At 36.6% G+C, this 24,376-nt stretch overlaps 17 protein-coding genes across 17 annotated transcripts; 8 read left to right on the top strand and 9 right to left on the bottom strand. All coding sequences in view use genetic code 12, as the record gives it.

Moving 5' to 3' along the window:
• Positions 1-720: 720 nt before the first annotated feature.
• Positions 721-1,181, top strand: DEHA2D05390g (DEHA2D05390p; the record flags this gene model as incomplete). The annotated part of the gene is made up of 2 exons (XM_002770216.1): positions 721-807; positions 933-1,181. 2 exons carry the CDS (start codon positions 721-723, stop codon positions 1,179-1,181), a joined length of 336 nt encoding a protein of 111 aa, XP_002770262.1.
• A 48-nt stretch (positions 1,182-1,229) lies between these two features.
• On the bottom strand, positions 1,230-1,802 carry DEHA2D05368g (DEHA2D05368p; the record flags this gene model as incomplete). The annotated part of the gene is made up of 1 exon (XM_458700.1): positions 1,230-1,802. The coding sequence occupies one exon, from the start codon at positions 1,800-1,802 to the stop codon at positions 1,230-1,232; it is 573 nt and encodes a 190-aa protein (XP_458700.1).
• A 1,335-nt stretch (positions 1,803-3,137) lies between these two features.
• Positions 3,138-5,099, top strand: DEHA2D05346g (DEHA2D05346p; the record flags this gene model as incomplete). The annotated part of the gene is made up of 1 exon (XM_458699.1): positions 3,138-5,099. The coding sequence occupies one exon, from the start codon at positions 3,138-3,140 to the stop codon at positions 5,097-5,099; it is 1,962 nt and encodes a 653-aa protein (XP_458699.1).
• Positions 5,100-5,208: 109 nt separating this feature from the next.
• DEHA2D05324g (DEHA2D05324p) lies at positions 5,209-7,341 on the bottom strand (the record flags this gene model as incomplete). Its single annotated transcript, XM_458698.1, has 1 exon — positions 5,209-7,341. The coding sequence occupies one exon, from the start codon at positions 7,339-7,341 to the stop codon at positions 5,209-5,211; it is 2,133 nt and encodes a 710-aa protein (XP_458698.2).
• Positions 7,342-7,392: 51 nt separating this feature from the next.
• DEHA2D05302g (DEHA2D05302p) lies at positions 7,393-7,767 on the bottom strand (the record flags this gene model as incomplete). The annotated part of the gene is made up of 1 exon (XM_458697.1): positions 7,393-7,767. One exon carries the CDS (start codon positions 7,765-7,767, stop codon positions 7,393-7,395), a length of 375 nt encoding a protein of 124 aa, XP_458697.2.
• A 224-nt stretch (positions 7,768-7,991) lies between these two features.
• On the top strand, positions 7,992-8,177 carry DEHA2D05280g (DEHA2D05280p; the record flags this gene model as incomplete). Its single annotated transcript, XM_458696.1, has 1 exon — positions 7,992-8,177. One exon carries the CDS (start codon positions 7,992-7,994, stop codon positions 8,175-8,177), a length of 186 nt encoding a protein of 61 aa, XP_458696.1.
• Positions 8,178-8,426: 249 nt separating this feature from the next.
• DEHA2D05258g (DEHA2D05258p) lies at positions 8,427-8,618 on the bottom strand (the record flags this gene model as incomplete). The annotated part of the gene is made up of 1 exon (XM_458695.1): positions 8,427-8,618. One exon carries the CDS (start codon positions 8,616-8,618, stop codon positions 8,427-8,429), a length of 192 nt encoding a protein of 63 aa, XP_458695.2.
• Positions 8,619-8,865: 247 nt separating this feature from the next.
• On the bottom strand, positions 8,866-10,272 carry DEHA2D05236g (DEHA2D05236p; the record flags this gene model as incomplete). Its single annotated transcript, XM_458694.2, has 1 exon — positions 8,866-10,272. One exon carries the CDS (start codon positions 10,270-10,272, stop codon positions 8,866-8,868), a length of 1,407 nt encoding a protein of 468 aa, XP_458694.2.
• Positions 10,273-10,492: 220 nt separating this feature from the next.
• On the bottom strand, positions 10,493-11,272 carry DEHA2D05214g (DEHA2D05214p; the record flags this gene model as incomplete). The annotated part of the gene is made up of 1 exon (XM_458693.1): positions 10,493-11,272. The coding sequence occupies one exon, from the start codon at positions 11,270-11,272 to the stop codon at positions 10,493-10,495; it is 780 nt and encodes a 259-aa protein (XP_458693.1).
• Positions 11,273-11,441: 169 nt separating this feature from the next.
• DEHA2D05192g (DEHA2D05192p) lies at positions 11,442-13,154 on the top strand (the record flags this gene model as incomplete). The annotated part of the gene is made up of 1 exon (XM_458692.1): positions 11,442-13,154. One exon carries the CDS (start codon positions 11,442-11,444, stop codon positions 13,152-13,154), a length of 1,713 nt encoding a protein of 570 aa, XP_458692.2.
• Positions 13,155-13,252: 98 nt separating this feature from the next.
• DEHA2D05170g (DEHA2D05170p) lies at positions 13,253-13,642 on the top strand (the record flags this gene model as incomplete). Its single annotated transcript, XM_458691.1, has 1 exon — positions 13,253-13,642. One exon carries the CDS (start codon positions 13,253-13,255, stop codon positions 13,640-13,642), a length of 390 nt encoding a protein of 129 aa, XP_458691.2.
• A 198-nt stretch (positions 13,643-13,840) lies between these two features.
• Positions 13,841-14,310, bottom strand: DEHA2D05148g (DEHA2D05148p; the record flags this gene model as incomplete). The annotated part of the gene is made up of 2 exons (XM_458690.2): positions 13,841-14,243; positions 14,300-14,310. The coding sequence occupies 2 exons, from the start codon at positions 14,308-14,310 to the stop codon at positions 13,841-13,843; spliced, it is 414 nt and encodes a 137-aa protein (XP_458690.2).
• Positions 14,311-14,468: 158 nt separating this feature from the next.
• DEHA2D05126g (DEHA2D05126p) lies at positions 14,469-16,478 on the top strand (the record flags this gene model as incomplete). The annotated part of the gene is made up of 1 exon (XM_458689.1): positions 14,469-16,478. The coding sequence occupies one exon, from the start codon at positions 14,469-14,471 to the stop codon at positions 16,476-16,478; it is 2,010 nt and encodes a 669-aa protein (XP_458689.2).
• Positions 16,479-16,512: 34 nt separating this feature from the next.
• On the bottom strand, positions 16,513-19,263 carry DEHA2D05104g (DEHA2D05104p; the record flags this gene model as incomplete). The annotated part of the gene is made up of 1 exon (XM_458688.1): positions 16,513-19,263. One exon carries the CDS (start codon positions 19,261-19,263, stop codon positions 16,513-16,515), a length of 2,751 nt encoding a protein of 916 aa, XP_458688.2.
• Positions 19,264-19,450: 187 nt separating this feature from the next.
• DEHA2D05082g (DEHA2D05082p) lies at positions 19,451-20,980 on the top strand (the record flags this gene model as incomplete). The annotated part of the gene is made up of 1 exon (XM_458687.1): positions 19,451-20,980. One exon carries the CDS (start codon positions 19,451-19,453, stop codon positions 20,978-20,980), a length of 1,530 nt encoding a protein of 509 aa, XP_458687.1.
• A 255-nt stretch (positions 20,981-21,235) lies between these two features.
• Positions 21,236-23,140, top strand: DEHA2D05060g (DEHA2D05060p; the record flags this gene model as incomplete). Its single annotated transcript, XM_458686.1, has 1 exon — positions 21,236-23,140. The coding sequence occupies one exon, from the start codon at positions 21,236-21,238 to the stop codon at positions 23,138-23,140; it is 1,905 nt and encodes a 634-aa protein (XP_458686.1).
• Positions 23,141-23,237: 97 nt separating this feature from the next.
• On the bottom strand, positions 23,238-24,221 carry DEHA2D05038g (DEHA2D05038p; the record flags this gene model as incomplete). Its single annotated transcript, XM_458685.1, has 1 exon — positions 23,238-24,221. The coding sequence occupies one exon, from the start codon at positions 24,219-24,221 to the stop codon at positions 23,238-23,240; it is 984 nt and encodes a 327-aa protein (XP_458685.1).
• Between the last annotated feature and the right edge of the window lie 155 nt (positions 24,222-24,376).

Raw genomic sequence — 24,376 nt, 5'->3', positions numbered from 1 at the left:
GGTTAGTTGTTTAGTCATTTAGCAGTTTGCATGGTTAGTGTTTATTCGCCTACTCGATTTACATATGATAACGCGCTGCGGTGTAATTGTATTTGTAATGGTATATTCTATAGTATAATTGTAAGTTTATATGGTTAGGCTTTGTTAGGCTTTGCTAGGCCCTGATAAGGCTTAATTTATCTAATTTATGGTGCTAGTATATTAGTTGCGTAGAGTTAGAGTCGAACCGCGGAATCGAGCCTCGGCCGAGGCTCAGATGTTTCGTTGTCATGTTTGTTCGTTGCAATTGTTCATGAAGAGTTAGATGCTACGATGGGACATGCGATTGGAACGATATATATGTTTGTAGGGGTTAGCTATCTGGACGTTTACTACTGGACGTTTACTACTGGAATTCAATTACTGGGTTCGATTACTAGATTTTCAATAGTGCGATTGCAATGATCGCGAGACAATTCTGGCTATATATGATTGGAATTCAAGCCAGAGGCAATGTATGGAGAGTCGGTAGAGTGTAGCCATAAATACAATCATATAGAGCAACCAGAGACTTTACAGTGAGGGTTTTAGGGTGAAATTGGTACTTCGGGTAGACAATGATGGAGAGATATGAGTGGCTTTGTGTCACCAAATAGGACATAATCGAAAATGTTTGAGGATAAAGTGAGATCAATAAAGACCATAAGGGCAAATTTAAATAGTTTATATCAGAGAATAGAAATGTCATCATCTGTACCATACGACCCATACATTCCCAACCAGACGACAGGAGAACAGTCTGCGTCAAGAACCGCGGCTATCCAAGCGGTAAGTAGTATAATACAAAAGGGGCACAGCACATGATGCCAGACGACCCAGACGACCCACAGAAGGACCATGGCGGTCAACGGGGCGATATAGATTAGTCGACAGCAAAATACTAACTAACATAGCAAATCGACGACACGGTGGGTGTCATGCGAGACAACATCAATAAGGTTGCCGAAAGAGGCGAGAGGTTGGACTCGATCGAAAACAAGACTGACAACTTGGCCATCAGTGCCCAGGGGTTCAGAAGAGGTGCTAACAGAGTGAGAAAAGATATGTGGTGGAAAGATATGAAGATGAGAATGTGTCTCATTTTGGGGGTTATTATTGTGTTGATAGTGATCATTGTGCCTATTGCAGTTCATTTTTCATAGTTTAATGTGTATTTAATTATATGTACGAGAGAAAAACATCGGTGTAGATTAGTTACTATCCAACAACTCTTCGTATTGAGTTTCACTCAATAACGATTCTTGACCTTCTACCACTTCGGCTGGCTCGTTCAATTTTATTTGAGCAATCCAAGCGTTACCCATTGGATCATCGCTGATGAGTTGTGGCCTTGATTCCAACTCTTCGTTGACAGCGACAATTTCACCGGCAACTGGGGAGTAGATTTCGGAAGCAGACTTGACCGATTCGACAGAACCGATCGATTCACCCACTTCGACGGTGTCACCGACTTCTGGTAATTCGACGAAGGTAGCTTCCCCTAATGCTTCACTGGCATATTGGGTGATACCAAGGAACACACTGTCATCTCTTTGGAATGCAATCCATTCGTGTTCTTCGGTGAACTTGACGGATTTAGGACCAGCTTCCTGGTATTTGACAACAAAAGAGTCAGAGTTCAACTTGAAATTGCTGGAGTTGTATCTCATGAAACTAACCCCTGGTGCGACCTTAGCGGCGTTAATTCTGGCACCAATTGCATTCTTTGCTAACTGGGATCCTACTCTGGTCGAGATTCTGGCGTTGATTAAGTTTCTAAACATCTTGCTGATGAAATTTCCTACTTTACTGAATTATGTCCTTCTTTTTCGACATTTTAAATGGTTTTGGGAAGTTAAGGGGAGTCAAAAACCGGAGTCAAATACGTGCGGCACACAACTTCATTACTTTTACTCTATTACACCTCCATCCGAAGCATAAAGACTTGGTAATGCTGTTGGGTCAGCTATACTAAGTTCTTGGAACGGACACATATACATATAAGTCGCTAATAACCTGTTATAATTGGTTTATGATAATCTGTAAAGAATACTGTACTCCACGTTAAGAGTGAATGTGCGCGTAAAATTGTAGTCAATATGGTTGGCTCCAGTAATCGTGGTTGGCTTTCGAGGTATTTGGTAGAATATGAAGTCTTCGCTTGCTAAGAAAGATATCTCTGGTGTGGAATACGTTCAACGTACCCTTTCGAGCCAAGACTATCGTTATAAGCATCGGAGGCTGCAGACTGCGAAAATTTGCAGAGCAGTTACTGTCCAAAGTGTATTCAGCAAAGAGTCTAATTAACTTGAGAACTATCTATTATGAATAATGGAGCTACAACGGTGGGCAATGGTATGTCTTTTCACCTGGATGCAAATTCACTATAAAATCCCACTCACTATACAGTACTCTTTTTATCACACGTTTAGACGTTTCCACAATCGGATTTCTGGGTGCATTCAAGCTACAACATAAAACTGGCAACCAGACAATCGTAAATAGTCGGTGAGAGATAACATCTGTAGACAGATACCTACATAGAGAGCCTCCCGCACTAATCTTGGTTGCGGAAAAATCTTCTCCTTCAGAAAATGTCCGTCCGATCGGCCCTCAGTGCCGATAAGGTACGAAGCACTACATCCTCCGAAATGCAACTACAACAAAATGACGAATGTCGATACCACCTCGACCATCACTGTGCCATGTATATGCCACATCTACACCACTCATTTGATTCATATCATCTCTGACTTTGCATCTATCACATTGTAACTGTGGAACCTCTTTTATGTGTCTGCATATAGTTATTATATGGCTGCAATATAGTCAAATCAGATTCCTTGAAGAAATATTATCATACCATACTACTAGCGGATGGTATATGGTCTATTTTGAGATATGGAGCCCGTATGAGATAAATTTTATCGGAATAGCACTAGTATATTCTAGAACTTGCCAGTAAATTTTGGAAAGCAATAGAAGGTCCCTGCCGAAAGTTCTCGAAAATCGGCTTGATTATGAACCCATCCCGCATTTAGCAACTTTTGAAGTATATAAGAGGGAGAATCTTTCAGGGAAATATAACCTCTTCTATAACTATAATTAACGATATAAAGATGACAAACGCTATTGGTATTGATTTAGGAACAACTTACTCGTGTGTTGCACACTTCACAAATGATAGGGTAGAAATTATTGCCAACGACCAAGGTAATAGAACCACTCCATCATATGTTGCATTCACCGACTCAGAAAGATTAATTGGTGATGCTGCTAGGAATCAAGCAGCCATGAATCCAACCAACACTGTTTTCGATGCTAAAAGATTAATTGGTAGAAAATTCGCTGATGAAGATGTTCAAAGCGATCTTAAGCACTTCCCATTTAAGATCATAGATAAGGCAGGTAAGCCACAAATCCAGGTTGAATTTAAGGGGGAAGTTAAGACTTTTTCACCAGAAGAAATTTCCTCAATGGTTTTGGTTAAGATGAAGGAAACAGCCGAAAGCTACTTAGGTGGTGAAGTTAAGGATGCGGTAGTTACAGTTCCAGCTTACTTCAATGACTCGCAAAGACAGGCGACGAAGGATGCTGGTTTAATTGCGGGTTTGAATGTTACAAGAATCATCAATGAGCCAACTGCAGCTGCAATTGCATACGGTTTGGACAAGAAGGGATCATCGGCCCACGAAAAGAACGTTTTGATTTTCGATTTGGGTGGTGGTACTTTTGATGTTTCTTTGTTAGCCATTGATGAAGGTATTTTCGAAGTTAAGGCCACTGCTGGTGACACACACTTGGGTGGTGAAGATTTCGATAACAGATTAGTAAACCACTTTGTAAACGAATTCAAGAGAAAGAATAAGAAGGATTTGTCTACTAATCAAAGAGCATTGAGGAGATTGAGAACTGCTTGTGAAAGGGCTAAGAGATCTTTATCATCTTCAGCTCAAACATCGATTGAAATCGACTCGTTATTTGAAGGTGTCGACTTCTACACATCTATTACTAGAGCTAGATTTGAAGAATTATGTGGTGATTTATTCAGAACCACCATGGACCCTGTTGAAAAGGTCTTGAAGGATGCTAAGGTTGATAAATCACAGATCCATGATATCGTTCTTGTTGGTGGTTCTACAAGAATCCCAAAGATTCAAAAGTTAGTTACTGACTTTTTCAACGGTAAGGAACCAAGTAAGTCTATTAACCCAGATGAGGCCGTTGCGTATGGAGCTGCTGTTCAGGCTGCCATCTTATCAGGTGACACTTCATCTAAGACTCAAGACTTGTTGTTATTAGACGTTGCTCCATTATCATTAGGTATTGAAACTGCTGGTGGAGTTATGACTAAGTTAATTCCAAGAAATGCAACAATTCCAACAAAGAAGTCTGAAACTTTCTCTACTTATGCTGACAACCAACCAGGTGTTTTGATTCAAGTTTTCGAAGGTGAAAGAGCCAAAACTAAGGATAACAACTTGTTAGGTAAATTCGAATTATCGGGTATCCCTCCTGCTCCAAGAGGTGTACCACAAATTGAAGTTACTTTTGATATTGATGCAAATGGTATCTTGAATGTTTCTGCCTTAGAAAAGGGTACCGGTAAGACTCAAAAGATTACTATTACTAACGATAAGGGTAGGTTATCCAAGGAGGAAATTGAAAGAATGGTTTCAGAGGCAGAAAAATACAAGGAAGAAGATGAAAAGGAAGCCGCAAGAATTCAATCTAAGAACACTTTGGAATCTTACACTTATTCTTTAAAGAACACTATTGATGATGGTGAAATGAAAGATAAGATTGGGGAAGAAGACAAAGAAAAATTATCGAAGCAAATTGAAGAAACTATCGCATGGTTGGACTCATCACAAACAGCGACACAGGAAGAGTATGATGATAAACATAAGGAGTTAGAAGGAATTGCTAATCCAATTATTTCTGCTGCCTATTCTGCTGCTGGTGGCGCCCCTCCAGGTGGTGCTCCTCCAGGCGGCAACCATCCAGGAAGTTTCTCTACGGATGAAGCCACTGGTGGTGGAGCTGGTGGTGACGGCCCAACTGTCGAAGAAGTCGATTAAATAGTTTTAATTCTTTTATATGAAAAATTTTGGTTACTTAAATAATGTTTTAATGAATGTGATAATTATATGCAAAGTTTGTTGTAGGTATTTAGAGCCTTATATATGGCTAACTGAGTGTCTCAAATAATACACAAATCGTCGTTGCTAAGACCCAAGTAAAAATTAAAATGAAGCCTATTTTTCTATCTATAATCCAATTATTTCTTGGGATCATTATAAGTAGAATCGATATACTCAATATTATACTCAAGCCTGTCACAACTAATGTCTTAGAGATATCAACTCTATAGCCGTTGTTATGTTTATTATTCCTGGGTATGATCAATAAGCCGCTTATTCCCATAGACGAAAGCGATAAAAGCGGACCACCAAAGCAGGCACCAAATGCCATCAAAGGCATTCCCATTTTTGCAATAGTAAAATTTGAGATGAAATCTCCGATTGAATTACCTAGCGCAAAGACAGTTATTCCTAAAATATCATCACTCAAGTCATAAATAATCGATACTGTTTTCAAAATGCTTATAATTTCTGTTGCAAAGATCGATATCCATGATATGGCAATTGCAAACCCTATAAAAGATGCAATATAGTTAACGTATTTTAAGGATATAAATTTACGATCATAATTCAAGTTCATTAAACTTGCCAGTATGATCGATAATGTTAACCCAATTAAATAATGATGTCCCATTATATTACTTAATAAGTTGATTGCCATAAATGTTTGAGTTGTTAATAGCATTTTGTCTAATCTGTAATCAAAAGTTATATTATCTTCTGTTGACTGATTAAAGGGGAAGTTCCTCTGGTTTTTCTCTAACCTATTCAACATTAGTATAATTGAATGATCTCTAACTGGTGTAGTGAACCTTAGTAATATAGATATTGGAAAAGATATCATCAAATATATTTTATTTATTAAATTAAAATCATCAAACGCGAGCAAGTTGGGTGCAATGAACTTGACCAATTCAATGTCTTTGAAGTCAATTCTGTGATGAAAATCCATATTTTGACGTTCCGATTCGGTTCTTTCAGAATACGGTTGATGCGTGTGGTTGACATTTGGATATGGTATTGTTTGATCTGTATTTCCTGCTTCCTCTGGTTGATCTACCACTTCATCGCTGTAAGGCTTATACACTGGAAATGTTTGAGGTTGAGAAGTATCGGAAAATAGTTGTGGACTTTGAGAAATAACAGGTGCCGTTAATGGTCGCTCGTTCATATTAGACAAGCTTATGCTTCCATGGTTGGAATGTTTACTTAATTCTCGTAAAAGCACTTTCAATCCATAAGAGCCAGCCTCGACAGGAATACCATCAGAAGTCTGGTGTCTCATAAATTCGTCGTATTCACTATTAATAACGCCTTCACCTTGGTTTCTTATGTTATTAAAGTTTATTTCTTCTATTGTAGGAAGATCATCAAAGGTGTCCAAAAATATATCTTCAGTACCACTGTTGTCTTGGGGACGTGTTAACGAATAATTTCCTCTAGACCTTTCTTCTCTCACTCGTCGCCTTATTTTTGATTTTAAAAACGAATGGTTCAATACAACTATCACCACATATATCACGTACACCCCAATTAAAAGGATACAATTAACCATGCTAAGGTATGAATTTAGCAATGAAATTAATACCAATGCAATCACCCCCAAGAAGAATCCTGCGTCTCTTATGAACAGATCCCGAGGAACTTTAAATGGGTGAACTACCGCCATCGATCCAACAATTACCGTTATAATAAACAACGCTGCACCCATCAATTCAGAAATTGCCAAGCTACCTGAATCTAAACTCATAGCCTTGTACGTACTTAACACATCAGGAGAGCCATTTCCGAATGCCAATAACGTTAAGCCCGCTAAGTTATCAGACAATTCTAAGAATTTAGAAATTGTATATAAATTTGGACAAAGATAATCTGATGCTGTCATACCTAAGGCAATAAAAAGCAAGCTTAAACAACTTAGCAACGGAATAACAGAAAATGATTTTAGTGCTGGAAACTTGCAATAGTATAAAGCTAAGTAGTTCACACGCCCTATGTCGATTTCAGAGGCACAATTCGTTTCTATAAACGAACATTGTTCCGCCGTAGGTACTTGTAGGACTTGAGAACAACTGGAATTATCTCTTTTACTGAATGTACTTAGCTCCTTCCCCGAATTAACAAAACAGCCTACATTAACAGCAGTACCCAATATTAGTATTATACATTTTAATCTCATACTCTATCATGTATATGGTACTATCAAATCGTCTAGCTATCTATTATGATTTCAATAGTGATTATCTGTAACATGTTGTATGCAGGTCGATAATACATCGATGAGTTTTTGATATCGAATAGAAGTAATGTTGACTAGACATAAAGTGATGATCGTCTGTTTTACGATTCGACTACTTGGAATAAACGTGCTAATTGGAAGTAATGTCAAAGAAGAAATGGCCAAAAAAACTTTATGCTCAATTTCTTGTATTACAGAAATTAAATTCTTAGCAATACATAGAACTAAAATACTACAAATATATGTCCAGCTGATCATTGCACCACTCCCCATACGGGCACACGAAGGTAATCCCTTAGAAACAAATAAATTATTCAACAGATGGAGTGCTGCACCCAAGATCAACCAAATTTTTCTCCAGTCCATCCAGTGAAAAAAACACAACTATATTCCGATGGTCATGGGTCAAGAACGCCATAATGGGTTCAACCTCAAGGGAATGCATTAACGTTGTGAATGGCTGTGGTTTTGCGTTAAAGAAGAAAAATATAAAAGGAAAAATTTTTAACGTTTTCTATCTGTTATATAGGAAAACGAAAAATTAAAAGTGCGGGTAACCCTAATATGATAATAGGGTTGCAATATCTGTGATGATGTCAATCGCTTCCTTGATGAACTTAGCACATAGATTAGCGGCATCTGCGGTTGTGACGGCCCAGTTTATTCTCAAGTCTGAGGCTATCATTATTTCAAACCCAAAATTTGCCAATCTATTTTTAACTGAAAATGTCTCAACACAAAAGATTTCATTGATGTCTATAAAGGCCAACCATTAACTTCATTATACTTCTACTGGTTTGGCTTCTCAACCTTGCAACATGTTTTCTCATTGGGCGGCCTAAGTAGATATACTTGTAAATATCTTGTAGCTAGAAGAAATTTTGTAACGTGTGCCTCAACATCAAGTGCTATACACATAGGGCACTTCTCACCAGTAAAATTATATGATTTGTATTATCGTTTGAACTACTTAATGCTTAAAGAAATGCTCATAATAAACTAACAGTTTTGCTTATATGTATCCATTATCTATGTAATTTTCTCGAAGTAACATCTTGCTTTGTTGCTCGTGTCCAGTGATTTATGCTAATCTCGTCAAAAACTTCTGAAATTCTTAACAGATGATCCTCAAGCATCACTTTGATAACTTCATATACGTTATCCATATTCCACTCCTCTATTGGTATTGCTTTCTCTAGAGATTCAAATATATGCATCGCATAGTCGGGAAGGCTATTCCAATAACCGGCTAGAGAAATAATACAATTTAACAAATACTGAGTATGGAAGCTTCAAATTAGGATAGAATTTTGCAGCATCGCACATAATTTGAAAATATGTGTTACCATGGATTTTCATCAATATCAGAATTTTCTGTGATTGGGCCATTGTCTACAATTTGAGCAAAAGGAATCTTTTAAATAAGATCCAAATTCATTAAAATCTATATACATCTCTATAAAATCACAAGCTTTCACAGCTACTTTCATCTAGGGTTTTCAGAGTTACCATTACTCCACTAACTTTCGACTCGTGAGTAAGCGATTCCATTGTGTCTATGACTTTCGTGAATACATCATCCACGACGTCCTTACCCCATAATGTATCCATATGTTCATACCCTGGACAATTTACTATATCGATAAGGTTGTTTTTCATTCTATCGTTAGCATCTAGTATTAATTTCTTTGTATTTTCCATATCAATCAATATGTCACTATCCCCATAAACCAAAAGCGTAGGAACGTTCAAATGGTGGGATATGGGGAAAGGAGCAACCCTATTGCTCTTAGACCTCGACACACTCGAAAGATTCGATAACTTGGTCATTCCAATGTTGCAGGTTTCGTCAAACATCTGAAATCGTTTACTGTTAATGATTTGGAACCAATGTACCAATGATTTGACAGACGAATTGGAAAACATATGGGGATACCCTATTATTTTCTGAGATTTTGTCAAGTTCTTTCCGGTCCACCCAAATAAATAGACAAGTGACGTATCTACCACCTTTTCATATAGTGTTGAGCCTAAGAAATAGCTCCAGAATGCAACAGATGGAAGTATAGCTTTATTTCCGAACACGCTATATAAAAACTCATTATTGTTAGCAGACTGTACAACAATCGCTTTGAAAACAGGGTGGTTTAAATTTCTGGGGATTATTGCAGGCGATAGTCCGACGAATAAATTCAACTTGGAATTCAATTCTGGCTTCAAACTTAAACTAGCAAATAGTTGAGAGCAACCCTGTGAGAACCCAATATATGTTATTTTATCCGATGGTTTATAGTGCGATAATATATAATCAATCGAGTTAGGAATATCGTATAACGCATATTCATCCAAGGAGAAATCCCAGAATTTAGAATCATCGATTGACAATTTAGTGTGTTTCATAGAATATTTGTTACCCCGATTATTTCCCAACCAGACGTCATACCCCATATCCACCAATAAAAACGGTAAAATCCGATCTTTTGTACCACCAAGCAAGAATAACTCTGAGTTTGTGAGCAACCCATGGTGAAAATACGCTATTTTTCCATGGGGAATAGACCGTATTCCTCTTTTTTCAAGCTTATGTATAACGAGCACATACTCATCTTCTGTTGTAATAACATGTTCCCTAACAATATACCCGTATATTTCTGCAATCTCTGTTATATCCTTTGACCTTAAAATCCGTTCGTAGATCGTTGATTTTTTATCCTTGTCAACATCTGCAGCATCAAAATCTAAACCAAGAAACTTTTTTACGAGCTTGTACAAAATAGATATAGCTATACCAAGTAAGAGGAAGCTAACATTCAAGATAGTGTTTCCTATAGTCAACTTTTTGACAGCTGCCATCTTCAAGAACACTATCATACACGTATGTTATCTGCTAGTGAAACCATCGATAATGAGCCTTGAAATCTCGACACGTGATTCTCATCGTATAAGATATGGAGTAGCAATGAATAATACAGGATATTATGTGATTAAAGTTCTATATACAACTAGTTGTAGGTGGAATATCTAAGTACAAAGGGGGCTGGAATGCTTAATAAGGAAATGAGTTCGATTGAATCGTCATTTGAAAAATTAATTAAAAAACTCCAAACCATTTATTCCTCTTCTCAGGCTTTTCTTCTTCACCAGCCGTCGACTCGTCAGTCATAAAGGACATTGCAAATTTCTTGTGTTCGTCCATTTCTCTTAACAATTGCTCTTCTTGCTGCTGCTGAATTCTTTGTGCTTCTAAGACGTGTCTTTCAGATGGTCTGTTCAACGCATATTCACCTTCGACAGTTTTTCTTAGGTTTTCTGGAATGTAATCGGAATCTTTGACGTTCTTAACTACTATGTTGGCACCCTTTGGATGATGCAAATCATCGTATTCCTGGTCACTGAGGCCAATCACCCTTTCCTTGAGACTCAATCTTGCACGGTAAAAGTCTGACATAACATTCTCCCTCCCGTCGTTCCAACGATGGAAGAACGCACAATAAACAACCACGCTTGCAGCAAGAAACGATCCAAACCACCGAGATCCGGTATTTAATCTCTGGTTGGTATCGATTCTACGTAACACCTTATACTGGCCTGGATATACCCCAGAAGGCGGTCTTGGGGTGTAATTCAACCTTTTCATCGTCTCGTTTACTTTCTTGTATTGTGTAGGATTATTGGGTATAGAAGAAAACCCAGATGGCTGATTACCGGGTATTTTAAATTCTGATGGATACCCTTCTGGTGGTCTTAAATCAGTTGGATCATATGGATTATAAGGTGCTTTTGGTGGAGTCCAACCCTTTGGATTAGGTCTTCTCTGGAAATCCTCCTCCTCCTTCTTTACTTTATCTCCACTCATTCTGTTGGTAGACATATTCTTTCATTCTACAGTAGTAACAATTTTCTAAATTTTAGCTGATTTTTTGTAACCTGTAAAATTGTCAACTTTACAGTTTAAGTCGCTTACTATCAAAATGCTCCATATTGGATAAGCTCTACCTACTTTATATAGTTATTTCTTCCGTTTAATCAATTGATCCATAATGACTGGTTATAGTACTGATATAATTGATGCATTTGCACATGTTCAGTCTTTTTTTTCTTTAGAGACGCTAGATTCCCGACTTCATCGTCCCACGAACCCTTCAAAGAGACAATCGGTTATCAAGAAAGCAAATTCAAAGTCCAAATGGTCCACAATAGAATTCAAGCTTTACATATTAGTATTTCTTGTAGTTATTCCATTAATGTTTAAAACAGCAATGGATGCTTCTAATGAAACTAATCCTAACTATCCTAGGTATGCACATTTATTGAGCCAAGGTTGGATGTTCGGACGGAAAGTTGACAATTCTGATCTGCAATATCGGTTTTTCAGGGACAATTTTCCTATGTTATGTGGGTTGATTATGATACATTTTGCTGTACGCAAGGTCGTGAGCTCTGCATTGCAGATTAACAAAAGAACGTACTTTGATTGTGGCTTTGGGCTCTTTTTTTTATTTGCTGCCCACGGTACGAATTGTTTACGAATCTTGATTCATATTTCAATAGCTTATGCAATTTCGAGGTACGTTCCTTCGACAAGGACTGCTATATGTCTTACTTGGATATACGGCTTACTGACGTTATTTATAAATGATAACTTCCGTGCTATTCCATTTGGTATTAATGCCATTGACCATGGTTTCAAGGGTATTATTGCCCGGTGGGATGTTTTCTTTAATTTCACTTTACTTAGAATGTTATCTTTTAACTTAGATTATTTGGAGAAATTAAAGGAGATTGAAAATAACGATAAAGAAGCTTCAAGACTTAATTCGCAAAAGCTTACAGACCTTGACGACAGACAACGTCTTGAAGCTCCTTTACCTATGTCAGACTATAATATTGTGAACTATATTGCATACATCACGTATGCTCCCTTATTTATTGCTGGCCCAATCATTACATTTAATGATTTCATCTACCAATCAAATTACCAACAATTGTCGTCTGTTAAGGACTATAAGAGAACATTTGTCTATTTTGTTAGATTCTTATTCTGTGTGCTTGTCATGGAGATCTTATTGCATTTTACCTACGTTGTTGCTGTATCCAAGACAAAAGCCTGGGACGGAGATACTCCCTTTCAGATTTCCATGCTAGGTATGTTCAATTTAAACATAATCTGGCTTAAATTATTGATACCCTGGAGGTTGTTCCGTTTCTGGAGTTTGCTAGATGGTATTGATCCGCCAGAAAATATGATCAGATGTATGGACAACAACTATTCTGCCTTGGCGTTTTGGAGAGCATGGCACAGATCTTTCAACAAGTGGGTTATAAGGTATATCTATGTTCCATTAGGTGGAGGTGGTAAATACCGTATCTTAAACAGTTTATGTGTATTTAGTTTTGTTGCCATCTGGCATGACATTGAATTGAAATTACTTATGTGGGGCTGGCTCGTGGTCATTTTCTTATTACCAGAAATTGGTTCTACAGTTTACTTTAAGAGGTACGAAAATGAATGGTGGTACAGGTATTTATGTAGTGTTGGAGCTGTTTTAAATATTTGGATGATGATGCTTGCAAACTTATTCGGATTCTGTTTAGGTAAAGACGGTACTATCGCATTATTACTGGAAATGTTTAATACTGTTTCTGGATTCGAATTTTTCATTTTATCACTGGCCGCTTTATTTGTCGGTGTTCAAGTAATGTATGAATTAAGAGAATCAGAAAAAAGAAAAGGTGTCGACGTTAGGTGCTAATTCCTATAGGTTGGGTATATTTAGTGTATAAGTTTAAATATTGCGCACATAAAATTTCATGGAATAACGTAACTAGTACTATAAAACTTCTTTGTCATATGGCTCCCCCAACTCTAGTATATTCAAAATCAGATATATTTTCAAGGTATAATGACGTACTAGCTAATCCTGAGAAATATCAATGTCATTTAAAATCGATAACACAGCATGAATGTACATTTAAAGTATCCCACGACAGACTGCATCCCCCAGAGATAATTTGCTTGCCATTCAAAAGAATATTCCAAAGATGCTTATATCCGACTATAATAAAGGAAAATGGAAAGAAGAAGAGAGTCGAGAAATGGACAAATATTGAGATCACCGATCAGAATTCTAATACAGATTTGATGGTAGCTCCGAAATACGGTAAGGATGTAAAAGACTTTTTGAATGCCGATAAGGAATTGAAGCGACTTGTGGAGTCTGAGATGAATGAAAATTCGTAATGGGGATTTAATGCTACTAGTGTTGATAGTAATAAATAATCATGTATATTAAGGATATGATAGATAGGTGCATCAAATGATTTGTATTATATACGATAACAGTAAATATTACAAGTAAAGCTACTTGAGTAGAATCTCACAGTAGAAGTTCGCAAATCATAACAACAGCATAGGTCGTCGTTCTGTAATAAAAGCCAATTAATAGGTGGTTCCCTCTGTAGGTTGCGCTAATTTCTTATTGGCTGGGGCAGCCATACTTTTTCTTAATTCTAATAGAACAGTTTCCATAGAATACGATCTTTTCCAATTCTTCAAAATGTCGAATACCGAATCCATCACTCTTCCCTGTTCATCGATGCAAGGCAAGTTGATCTTTGAAATGAATTGTACTTTTGGAGGTTTTTCCGGATAGCTTTGGTCGCAAACTATGGTTAACGAATAAATTCTGTTTTCATGAGTTGAATGGGGAGGGCCCAAGATCGTTCCGTTCCAATAAGTCATGGTTATGTCATCTTGATTTGTTAATCCATACGAAATGGATTCAGCACCCAATCCTTTTTCACCTTTTTCTAATTCTTCTAATAATTTAAAATTTCTAGGACTAAAACTATGTTAGTTATTGACTAATTATCATACTATGAAATACCAGTTACTTACATCTTAGACATATTAACAGCTTTGATGGAAAGAAAATGAAATATATCAATTCCCTTATTAAAACTGAATCTCGAATAGGGTCTCAATTTCACACGACTGTATTATTGTTTACAAAAAATACTTCAGTAGAGATAATAAGAAGCACAAGCAAGAGCTATTACAAGAAGTAATGTCAGATACTGCTTCTTCTCCATTCATTGATCGTCCAAGATCGATGTTAGATGAAGATTCTGAATTTAATTCAAGACAGTTGATATCGAATTTGCAGTTTCAGATTTCATCACTTAAAACAGAAAAGAGTCTATTACAACAAAATAAAGAGTCTATGGCAGAGAAATATGAAGCGTTATTAATAACGAAGAACGAAGAAGTGGTTTCTTTACAAAATGATTTTGATTATGTATTTAAACAAAGAGATGAATTACAATCCAAGTATGACAATAGTCAACAAATTAATGGGAAAACTGTGGAATCCTTGCAGGTTCAGTTAAAGGATATAACTGAAAGATACGATGAATTGAAGGAGGAGCATGAATATCTAAACTCCGATTTCAAAAAGTTTTGTCGTGACAATAATCAAGTGAAATCGGACTTGGAATTCCACATAAATTCAAAAGACCAGATGAACGAAAAGATTACTAGTTTACAAGATGAAAACAAAAGTTTGTGCAAGACTAACGATGAATTAATTGAGAAACTAAACAGTATTTCTGAACAGTTAGTGTCAAATACTCAAGATAAATTTAGCAGAAATTTACAGGAACAAAATTCTAAACTTCAGAGGACTAATAATCAATTACAATTAAAGGTAGACCTGCTATTACAACACAGGACATCGGTAGAATTATTAAGACAAAAGAATATTACTTTGACTAATAAGCTATCTTCATTGGCAAACTTAGAAGAGAAGTGTTGCAAACTAGAAATTGAAAACCTAGAATTATCAAATAAATTCGATACCTTTTTCAAGACCATAGAGGATTCAGTTAACGATGATACAAGTAGAACAAATGAGTCTGTTGTTATTGAATTCATGAATAAGTATAAGCGATTACAAAATCTTAATTTGGTACTTCAGGATAAATATAATCAATCGGTAACTGGTGTTAAAAATATGCAAACTGAGTTATCTAATATGCAACAGAAATATTCCGAGGCCATTTCAAAAGTAGAATCATTGAACGAAACAGTATCTACTAAGACAGAATTTATCGATAAACTTGAAAGACAGAAATTACTCAATGTGAAAGAAATCGAATATCTCAGAGACCTGTTGAAAAAGTTGGAAGAGTTGAATTTAAAGCGTTCTAAAGAAGAAACAAATGATAAATCAACAGAACAGTATATGACAAATTTAGAAAAGTTGGTTGATGAATATAGGACTGAAATTAATACTCTTCAGAAACAAATGCTGTCACAAGAGATACAATCTAACGTTCAATCTGGAAGCAAAAGGCCAAGAATAATAGACAATGGTATACAGAATGATTTTAAATCACAGGTTTCAGTATTAGAGAAGGAAAATTTGAAGTTATTATCTACTATCAAAAATTTAGAATACAATAATAAAACGTTGGGAGAAAAATTACAAAATTTAGAGAGTTTAGATAATAAGAAAAAAGAATTGCATATTTTACAATTAAAATCGAATCCAGCTTCTCAAGATCAGCTTATTAAACAGCAGACTTTAGATTTGCTTTCTAAAGAAAATCAAGAAATGATAGAGACATTCGTGAAAAACAAAAGTGCCCATGATATGATTCCTAAATCTCTTTTTGAAAGACAGGAGAATGACAAGTTACAGTTACAAACAAAAATAGACCAGTTAAATAAAAGAATAAGTCGTTTAAGAGATATTTATAGCCAGAAGAGTCGTGATATTTTATCTGTTATATCAAAATTTTTTGGGTACACAATTGAGTTTTTACCAAGCCCAATAAATTCTAATGATTTATCGTCTAGGATAAAACTTGTTTCAAAATACATGAATAATAAGGATGAATCTAACTCTGCATACTTAATACTAGATGTAAATTCAAAATCATTGAAAGCAAATGGGAGTTTAGAGTTTAAAACGCTATGCGAAGATTTGGTAACTAATTGGATCAGGGAAAAAGATCAAATACCCTGCTTCTTAAGTGCTTTGAATTTAAGCATATATGATAAATATGTATCTTGAAAATAATTCTCTAATGTAAATTAATAATATTAAACTATACAGTCGATGCAGTAATTAATTGTTTTGCTAAAAGCAGAAGTAGTTCAGTAGGGGTCTTCTCGAAATTTTCCACCTTCTTGGTTATCGAATTCCAAGTCGTTCCTTCATTTATCTCTTCATAACACTTTTCAAAATTTTCTAATAGCGCATGTTTCTCTGAATCAGAGCCGTGTTTTTCTATAAAGTTGAATAACCATCCCCAACAATCACCATTATTTTTGTCACTATTCAAGGTTCTTTCAAACCATGATTTAGCTTTCATGAATTTTCCATCTAACCAAAAAAATATCCCAATATGAAGCAAAACTAATGGTGAATTATCTGTCTGCTTTAAAGCATCTAGGAACGCGTTTTTTCTCTGGGACATCTTTGGTATCATCTGTAAGTTTTGAATCCAAAGAAGTGGTGAATTGGGTAAATCCTTAAGTGCTTTATTGCATATTTGTCTTGCTGTTATGTTATCATTATTTCGTCTCTCTATTCCTATTTTTTCATTCCAGAGCTCTTCGCTCGTCGGATTATTTAGAATGGCCATATCTAACGTTGATCTTGCTCTAATCAATAATTCTCTTTCATCAATTCGCACGAGTGAAAGCCACAAATCAATCGACTTGGGACATTTCTTTACGCCAATAGAATAAGTCTCCCTTGCGTTCTGTATATTCTTTAAGTCATGATGAAGTACCTGTCCTTTCTGTAAATAAAGCTTATCGGAATCTGGAAATTTTTCAAGAGATTCGTTACATAATGACAATATCGATTTCTGATATGTGCTATCGGGGTTTTTCATATTTAACACTCTTTTAAGATGAATATGTTTGTACCAAACTCGAGGCGAAGAATTAGGAATTGATTCAATAATTTGAGTAGATATATTCTCTGCGGATTTATAATTTGAAGTCTTAATTTCTAATTTTACTTGGGCCAATAAAATGGCTTCACTTTCTGGAATGGCTTCAATGGCGGTTCTTAATATTTCCCTTGCTCCATCCACATCATTGGCTAAAATCCACTTATCCTTAGCGTACATCAATGAAAATAATTCATACTGTGGATTTAACTCGATAGCTTGTTCATAGTAATTAAACAATCTATCTAATTTCAAATCGGAAATTTGTTTGAGAGATCTGAATAGCCTCATCCAACATTCTGAATTATTTGGAAATTGTTCAATAATATATTGATAAATGCAATTTGATGTTTCAAACCTTGATTGGTTTGCAAAATGACCGGCTTCTTGAAACCAGATAGTTAACTTTTCTTTAGGATCTGACGGAATGTCAATATTCAAAACATTATTAACAATAGCCTGGCAAGTTTTGTTGAAGCCCTCAAGCTCTGTTTGTGCAGCTTCTTCTAGCCATTCCCGTCTAGATAATAATTTGGACTTATCACTAATATTACTCTCTAGTTTTTTGATTCCCTTTTCCATTAACGTGCTTAATTTCTGTACCGAAATATTCTCATGTTCACGTTCTTCTAATTTAGCAGCAGAAATCCATACTTTATGGTTATCACTCATGGATTTCCTAGCTTTATTAAGTAAACTTTTTGATTCATCATAAGTAGATAAATTTATCAAAGCAATCCAGAAGTTCCACTCGGTTGGACATAATTCAATAGCTTTACGTAGTAATTTTGCAACATCCTTAGGATCTTCCTCTAAATCTATTAGTTTTTCCCATAATTTTACATTCTGAGGTAGAAATTCAAGAGCTTTCATTAATACACGGCGTCTTGATACAACGTCGGATGCATTCTCTAGTTCAAATGCTTTTATCCATAACTTTTCTGATGTATTATTGAATTTGAGCGCTTCCGTAACAATTATTTTGCACATTTTGGTTCCTTCTGTAGACTTTTGATGAACATGAATACTCTCAAGCCATATATCTTCGTTATGAGGAACCTTTCTACAACCTTCAACAACAAAGTTCTTGGCCGCTGTATAGTTTTTTGCTTGTTCTTCCAACCTAGCAGATGCAATCCAGGAATTGGCCTTATAAGGGTTGGTTTTCCTCAAGGACGATAAAATCAACCGGCCCTTCTTTATATCTGCCACTTGGTTATTTGATTCCTCTTCCATGATTATATCATTTTGTAAGTCCTCTGTCGTAGCATTAGCACTCTGCGGAACCAAACTATCAAGCTGCTTACTCAACAACTTGTCTTTGGCCCCAGAAATCGTCTGAAAGTCTGTAATATCATGTTTATTCATTGCGCCGCCTCCAATAGACCCAGCTCCAACAGACCCAGCTCCCGCGATAACACTGTCTGGCATCGCATAAAACCTTTGTTGTTGCTGCTCCAAAAGCCTTGCCCTCTTATTTCTTCTTGTCAAATCACCAACTTCAGGCAAAGATTCCCATTGCTCATCACTGACACTAGAAAGCGCTCTCTTTAAATCAGCAAATTGCTCTTTTGTGTGATTGACAGCTTCCAAACTCGTTTCATCGTCCGGCGTATCTTTGCGCTTTCTCTTCATTCTTCTATCAATTTCTTCATATATCTTATCCGCCTCTTCATCATCCTGGTCCCTATTCAGCTTTTTGCCTAGCAAACCGTCGTCATTTTCGTCTTCTGCATTGCCATTTATGTCTTCCTCTTCATTATCCAGGACTACAACACCTGGCTGGATTCTGACCGATCCTGCATCAGCGCTCGTCGTAAATCCGGTAGCACCTCTACCTATACCAGCAACATACCCTGGCGGAGGCTCTTGATCAAGGAATGCTTTCCTGTCCATTTATTAGTGTCCTATCAGTGACTTCTATTTGTTGTATATACTGGTTAAAATGGTGTTTCTGTATAATGCATATTTCAGTCACGTGCTCATCTCTCTGCTCGTGCGGCTTAAAAATTTTGAAAATCTTTTAAAGAGTGAAGAAGTTCACCTGAAGTGATTATTCTTTTAACCAAGTTGTAGAACGAAAATGTCTAAGAGATCAGCATCTGACGAATTGGCACCACAGTCAGGGAATTCTGCTGTGAAAACCACCAAAGATTCATTGCCACCGGCTAATGCGGCGGAAGAACAAGCAGATGATGTGGATATGGGTGAATTCGAAGACCCATACGGAGACGAATTTGAAAGTGACGGAGAGATCATTGAAGTCGATTCCGCAAATGAAGAAGACGATGATATGGATGAAGAAGGGAAAAATAAGAAGATTGAGGAGTTGGAAAGAGAGGAAGAGAAGGAACCAGAGTCGACCATTTACTTACCACATAAGTCCAAGCCTTTAGGCCCCGATGAAGTATTGGAGGCGGATCCAAGTGTATATGAGATGTTGCACAATGTTAACTTGCCATGGCCATGTTTAACTGTAGACGTTTTGCCCGATAATCTTGGTAATGAGAGAAGAACGTATCCTGCTTCTTTATATGTTACTACGGCCACGCAAGCATCTCGTGCTAAGGACAACGAGATAATCACTATGAAATTGTCATCATTGTCCAAGACTTTGGTGAAGGATGAAGATGATGAGGAGCAGGACGAAGATGAGGACGACGACAATGAGGATGTTGACCCTATTATGGACAGTGAAACAATTCCTTTGAAGCATACAACTAATAGAATCAGGGTTTCACCTCATGCATCTGAAACTGGTGAATATTTGACTGCTACGATGTCTGAAAGTGGTGAAGTCTTGATTTATGACTTGTCTTCTCAATATAAAGCATTCGATACTCCAGGTTACATGATTCCTAAATCGAGTAAAAGACCTATTCATACCGTAAGAAACCACGGTAATGTCGAAGGTTACGGATTGGATTGGTCACCATTAATTAATACTGGTTCTTTGTTAAGTGGTGATTGTTCTGGTAGAATATATGCTACTTCAAGAACATCATCAAATTGGGTTACAGACAAGACCCCGTTTTTCGCATCCGACTCTTCAATTGAAGATATCCAATGGTCCACCGGAGAAAACACCGTCTTCGCTACCGCTGGTTGTGACGGATATGTCCGTGTTTGGGATACAAGATCTAAGAAGCATAAGCCAGCTATTTCAGTTGCCGCATCAAAAACTGATGTCAATGTTATTTCGTGGAGTGATAAAATAAACCACTTATTGGCATCGGGTCACGATGACGGCTCGTGGGGTGTCTGGGATTTGCGTAATTTCAATGCTCAGACAACTCCTTCCCCAGTTGCTCATTACGACTTCCATAAGTCTGCTATCACTTCGATCTCCTTCAATCCATTAGATGAATCTATCATTGCTGTTTCCTCCGAGGATAACACTGTTACCTTGTGGGATTTGGCTGTCGAAGCTGATGACGAAGAAATCACCGAACAGAGAAAAGAATTACAAGAATTGCACGATATTCCACCACAATTATTATTTGTCCATTGGCAGAGAGATGTTAAGGATGTCAGATGGCACAAGCAAATCCCTGGTTGTTTAGTATCTACTGGTGGTGATGGGTTAAATATCTGGAAAACCATTTCCGTTTAATCGTAAAATGGGTGTTTTATTGATAAATCTCTGTTTCCAAAGTATATTAAATTTGTCAGTGATAGTAAAGCATACTTTTGTATATTAGTTTAGATAATACATTTTGACACTACGTTATAGTTTGTAGCTAAAGTCTTAACATAAAGTTGACTTGTTAAGTGATGAGCCCAAATTGTAAAAACACCTTTGCAGGTTATTATTACTTGAAAAATTATTGATTCTTCTTGATTTAAAGCCCTTTTACCTCTATCCATAATGGCTAAGAAAGATAAGAAATCGAAGGACGCTAAGAAGGCCCGTTCAGCCGAGAAGCAGAAAAAGAATCTAACAAAAGCTGAGCAAAAAAGTAAGAAGGTATCAAAGAAACTAGGTGAAGAAGAAGAGGAAGAACAAGATATAGATGAGATTTTAGAACAATATGCTAAGGAACAGGAGAGATATCAGGCTATTACTGTCGAAGTATGCAAGAGACCATCGAAAAGATTGAACCCGGCCATGGTTGCTAATCCAACTCAGGGTAAAAGAGAATTGATCTTGTTTGGTGGTGAGAATACCGAAGGTTCAATTTCACATTTCTACAATGATTTGTATACTTATTCAATTGAGAACGATACTTGGAGAAAAATATCGTCGAAGAATTCGCCATTACCACGTTCGTCGCATGCTATGTGTGCTCATCCATCTGGGATAATTTTGATGTTTGGTGGTGAGTTCTCATCTCCTAAACAATCGACTTTCTATCATTATGGTGATACCTGGATTTTAGAGGCTGACACTAAAGAATGGACTAAAATTGACCAAAAGAAAGGTCCGTCTGCCAGATCCGGTCATAGATTAGCATGCTGGAAAAATTATATCTTGATGCATGGTGGTTTCCGTGATTTGGGTACCATGTCTACTTACTTGAACGATTTATGGCTATTTGATATCACCTCCTATAAATGGACTCAGGTGGAATTTCCTCCAAATCATCCTATCCCTGATGCTAGGTCGGGTCATTCATTGATCCCTTGCGCAGATGGTGCTGTGATATATGGTGGTTATTGTAAGGTTAAAGCTCGTAAGGGTTTGCAAAAGGGTAAAGTGTTGACAGACGGCTGGATGTTGAAAATGAAGGCAGATCCTAGCGCTATTAGGTTTGAAAGAAGACGTAAACAAGGATTTGTTCCATCTCCTCGTGTAGGATGCTCGCTTGTTTTCCATAAAAATAGAGGTATTTTGTTTGGTGGGGTATATGATTATGAAGAAAGTGAAGAACAGATCGATTCAGAATTCTACAATAACTTATATTCATATCAAATTGAAACTAATAGATGGTATAATTTATCCTTAAAGCCACAGAGAAAACAAAAGCAACAGCAAGTTAAAGATAAATCAAGAGATGAAGATTTAGAAGATATCTTAAATTCTATTTTAGCTAAAGCTAAATTGAATGATGACGATGATATTGAAGATAGTCATGAATTATCCCAAATTGAAAAATTGAAGGAAGAGGAAGAGCGTGAAGAGAACGAAAACGAAGATGTCATTGAGTACCCAATAATGAATCAGTTACCACATCCAAGATTCAACGCCACCACCACTGTTGTTGATGATATATTGTATATATTTGGTGGTATTTATGAAAAAGGAGAACACGAATTTAATTTGGATTCATTATACGCCATAGATTTAAGTAAGTTGGATGGAGTTAAGGTATTATGGGAAGATTTAACTGAATTAGAACAGGAAATTGAAGATTCAGATGAAGAAGAAGAAGACGACGACGATTTTGAATATGAAGGTGAAGGAGAGGATGATGATTCGGAAGTAAATACAGATACTAAATTAGAAATAGAAGGAGAAGAGGAAGAAGAGGAAGAAGCTAGCGAAGACGAAATGGAAATCCCTGATCCTAGACCATGGTTACCACATCCAAAACCATTTGAAACTCTACGTGCTTTCTACGTTCGTACTGGTGCTCAATTTTTAGAATGGGCAATATCTAGTAACAGAGATAGTAGAGGTAAATATTTGAAAAAGGCTTCTTTTGATTTATGTGAAGGAAGATTTTGGGAAAGAAGAGAACAGGTCAGTATTTCTGAAGATGCTTTGGAAGAATTAGGTGGTGTCGGTGACATTATCGAAAAAGATAATACAAAGACTACGAAGAGGAGATAAACCATATAGATTTGTATTATGTTATATTATAGTAATTAAATGTGTCTAATAGAAAGCTTAGGCTAATGTACATAAAAGTGTTTTGAAATAAAAGCAACTATGCAAAATGAAGACCAACTTGATGGAATGCGTATAATAATTTTAAGAAATCAGTTTGATCCAATTTAGCAGCTCTTTTATCAGAAAAGCCTGTCTCGGTCAAAACCTGTTCTATTTTAGCTTTAACAATATCGGTCATCGAAGATTTGTCATCAACCATCATAGAATCGTCTCCATTTGCAGCAGCATTTGCAGTTGATAAGAAGGTCTTATAATTCTTCTCCAATATATCAAGAATGTTATTAGACTTAAAACCAGCTGCAATCGTCTTATTCTTTCTCACAAAACATATACGCAATAACCCATCCCACTCGTTAAAGTCAATATTAGGTCTTGGAACTTTGACCTCAATTCTCACCACCGATGATTCGACTTGTGGTGGAGGGCGGAAATTGTTCTTACTCACCTTCATAATATGCGTAACGTTAGCCCACATTTGCACGTTTGCAGATAATCTACAGTATAATGAGTCACCGGGTCTAGCAAGCAATCTCATAGCGAATTCTCTTTGAAACATAAGAATCGATACTCTTGGAGGTCTAGGCTGATTTAACAATTTGAAAACTAACGGTGACGAAATTTGATACGGCGTGTTAGAGATACACACATCAAAGTACGGTAACTCGGTCTTTATGAAATCTCCTAGTAAGATGTCTAACTTCTTTTGGTTAGGAGTACCGTGAACTCTCTTGGTTAACTCAGCTGCCATTCTTGGATCCATTTCACTGGCTATAACTTTTCTGGCTTGTTCTAAAATACGAACTGTCAAATTACCCGTACCCGGACCCACTTCTAATACTATATCACTGGGCTTTATTCCTGCTTTATCGACAATACCCTGGGCAACTAAAGGGTTCTTTAAAATATGTTGACCTAAATTAGTATTGAACTTAAATACTGAATTTAAATGTTTTTCTGCCGAAACAGTCGAACCTGTTGGGTCTGAACTAGTGCTGAACTTCTTTCTTGCTGCTTTGGCCATCTTTTATACCTGTAACCTATGTATTTACTCCGTTATCTAAGTACTTCAACTCAACCTCATCTCTAAAAAAAATATCATCGCAAAAAAATTGGTCCGTTTTGCGTTAGATTTTTTGCGCTCCACAGATCATTAAGATTATAAACAATAACAAAGTG

This window comes from Debaryomyces hansenii, assembly GCF_000006445.2.
Source record: "Debaryomyces hansenii CBS767 chromosome A complete sequence".
NCBI classification, from domain to species: domain Eukaryota; kingdom Fungi; phylum Ascomycota; class Pichiomycetes; order Serinales; family Debaryomycetaceae; genus Debaryomyces; species Debaryomyces hansenii.
The sequence above is the reverse complement of the archived record's forward strand: the minus strand, read 5'-3'. Positions and strand labels throughout refer to the sequence as shown.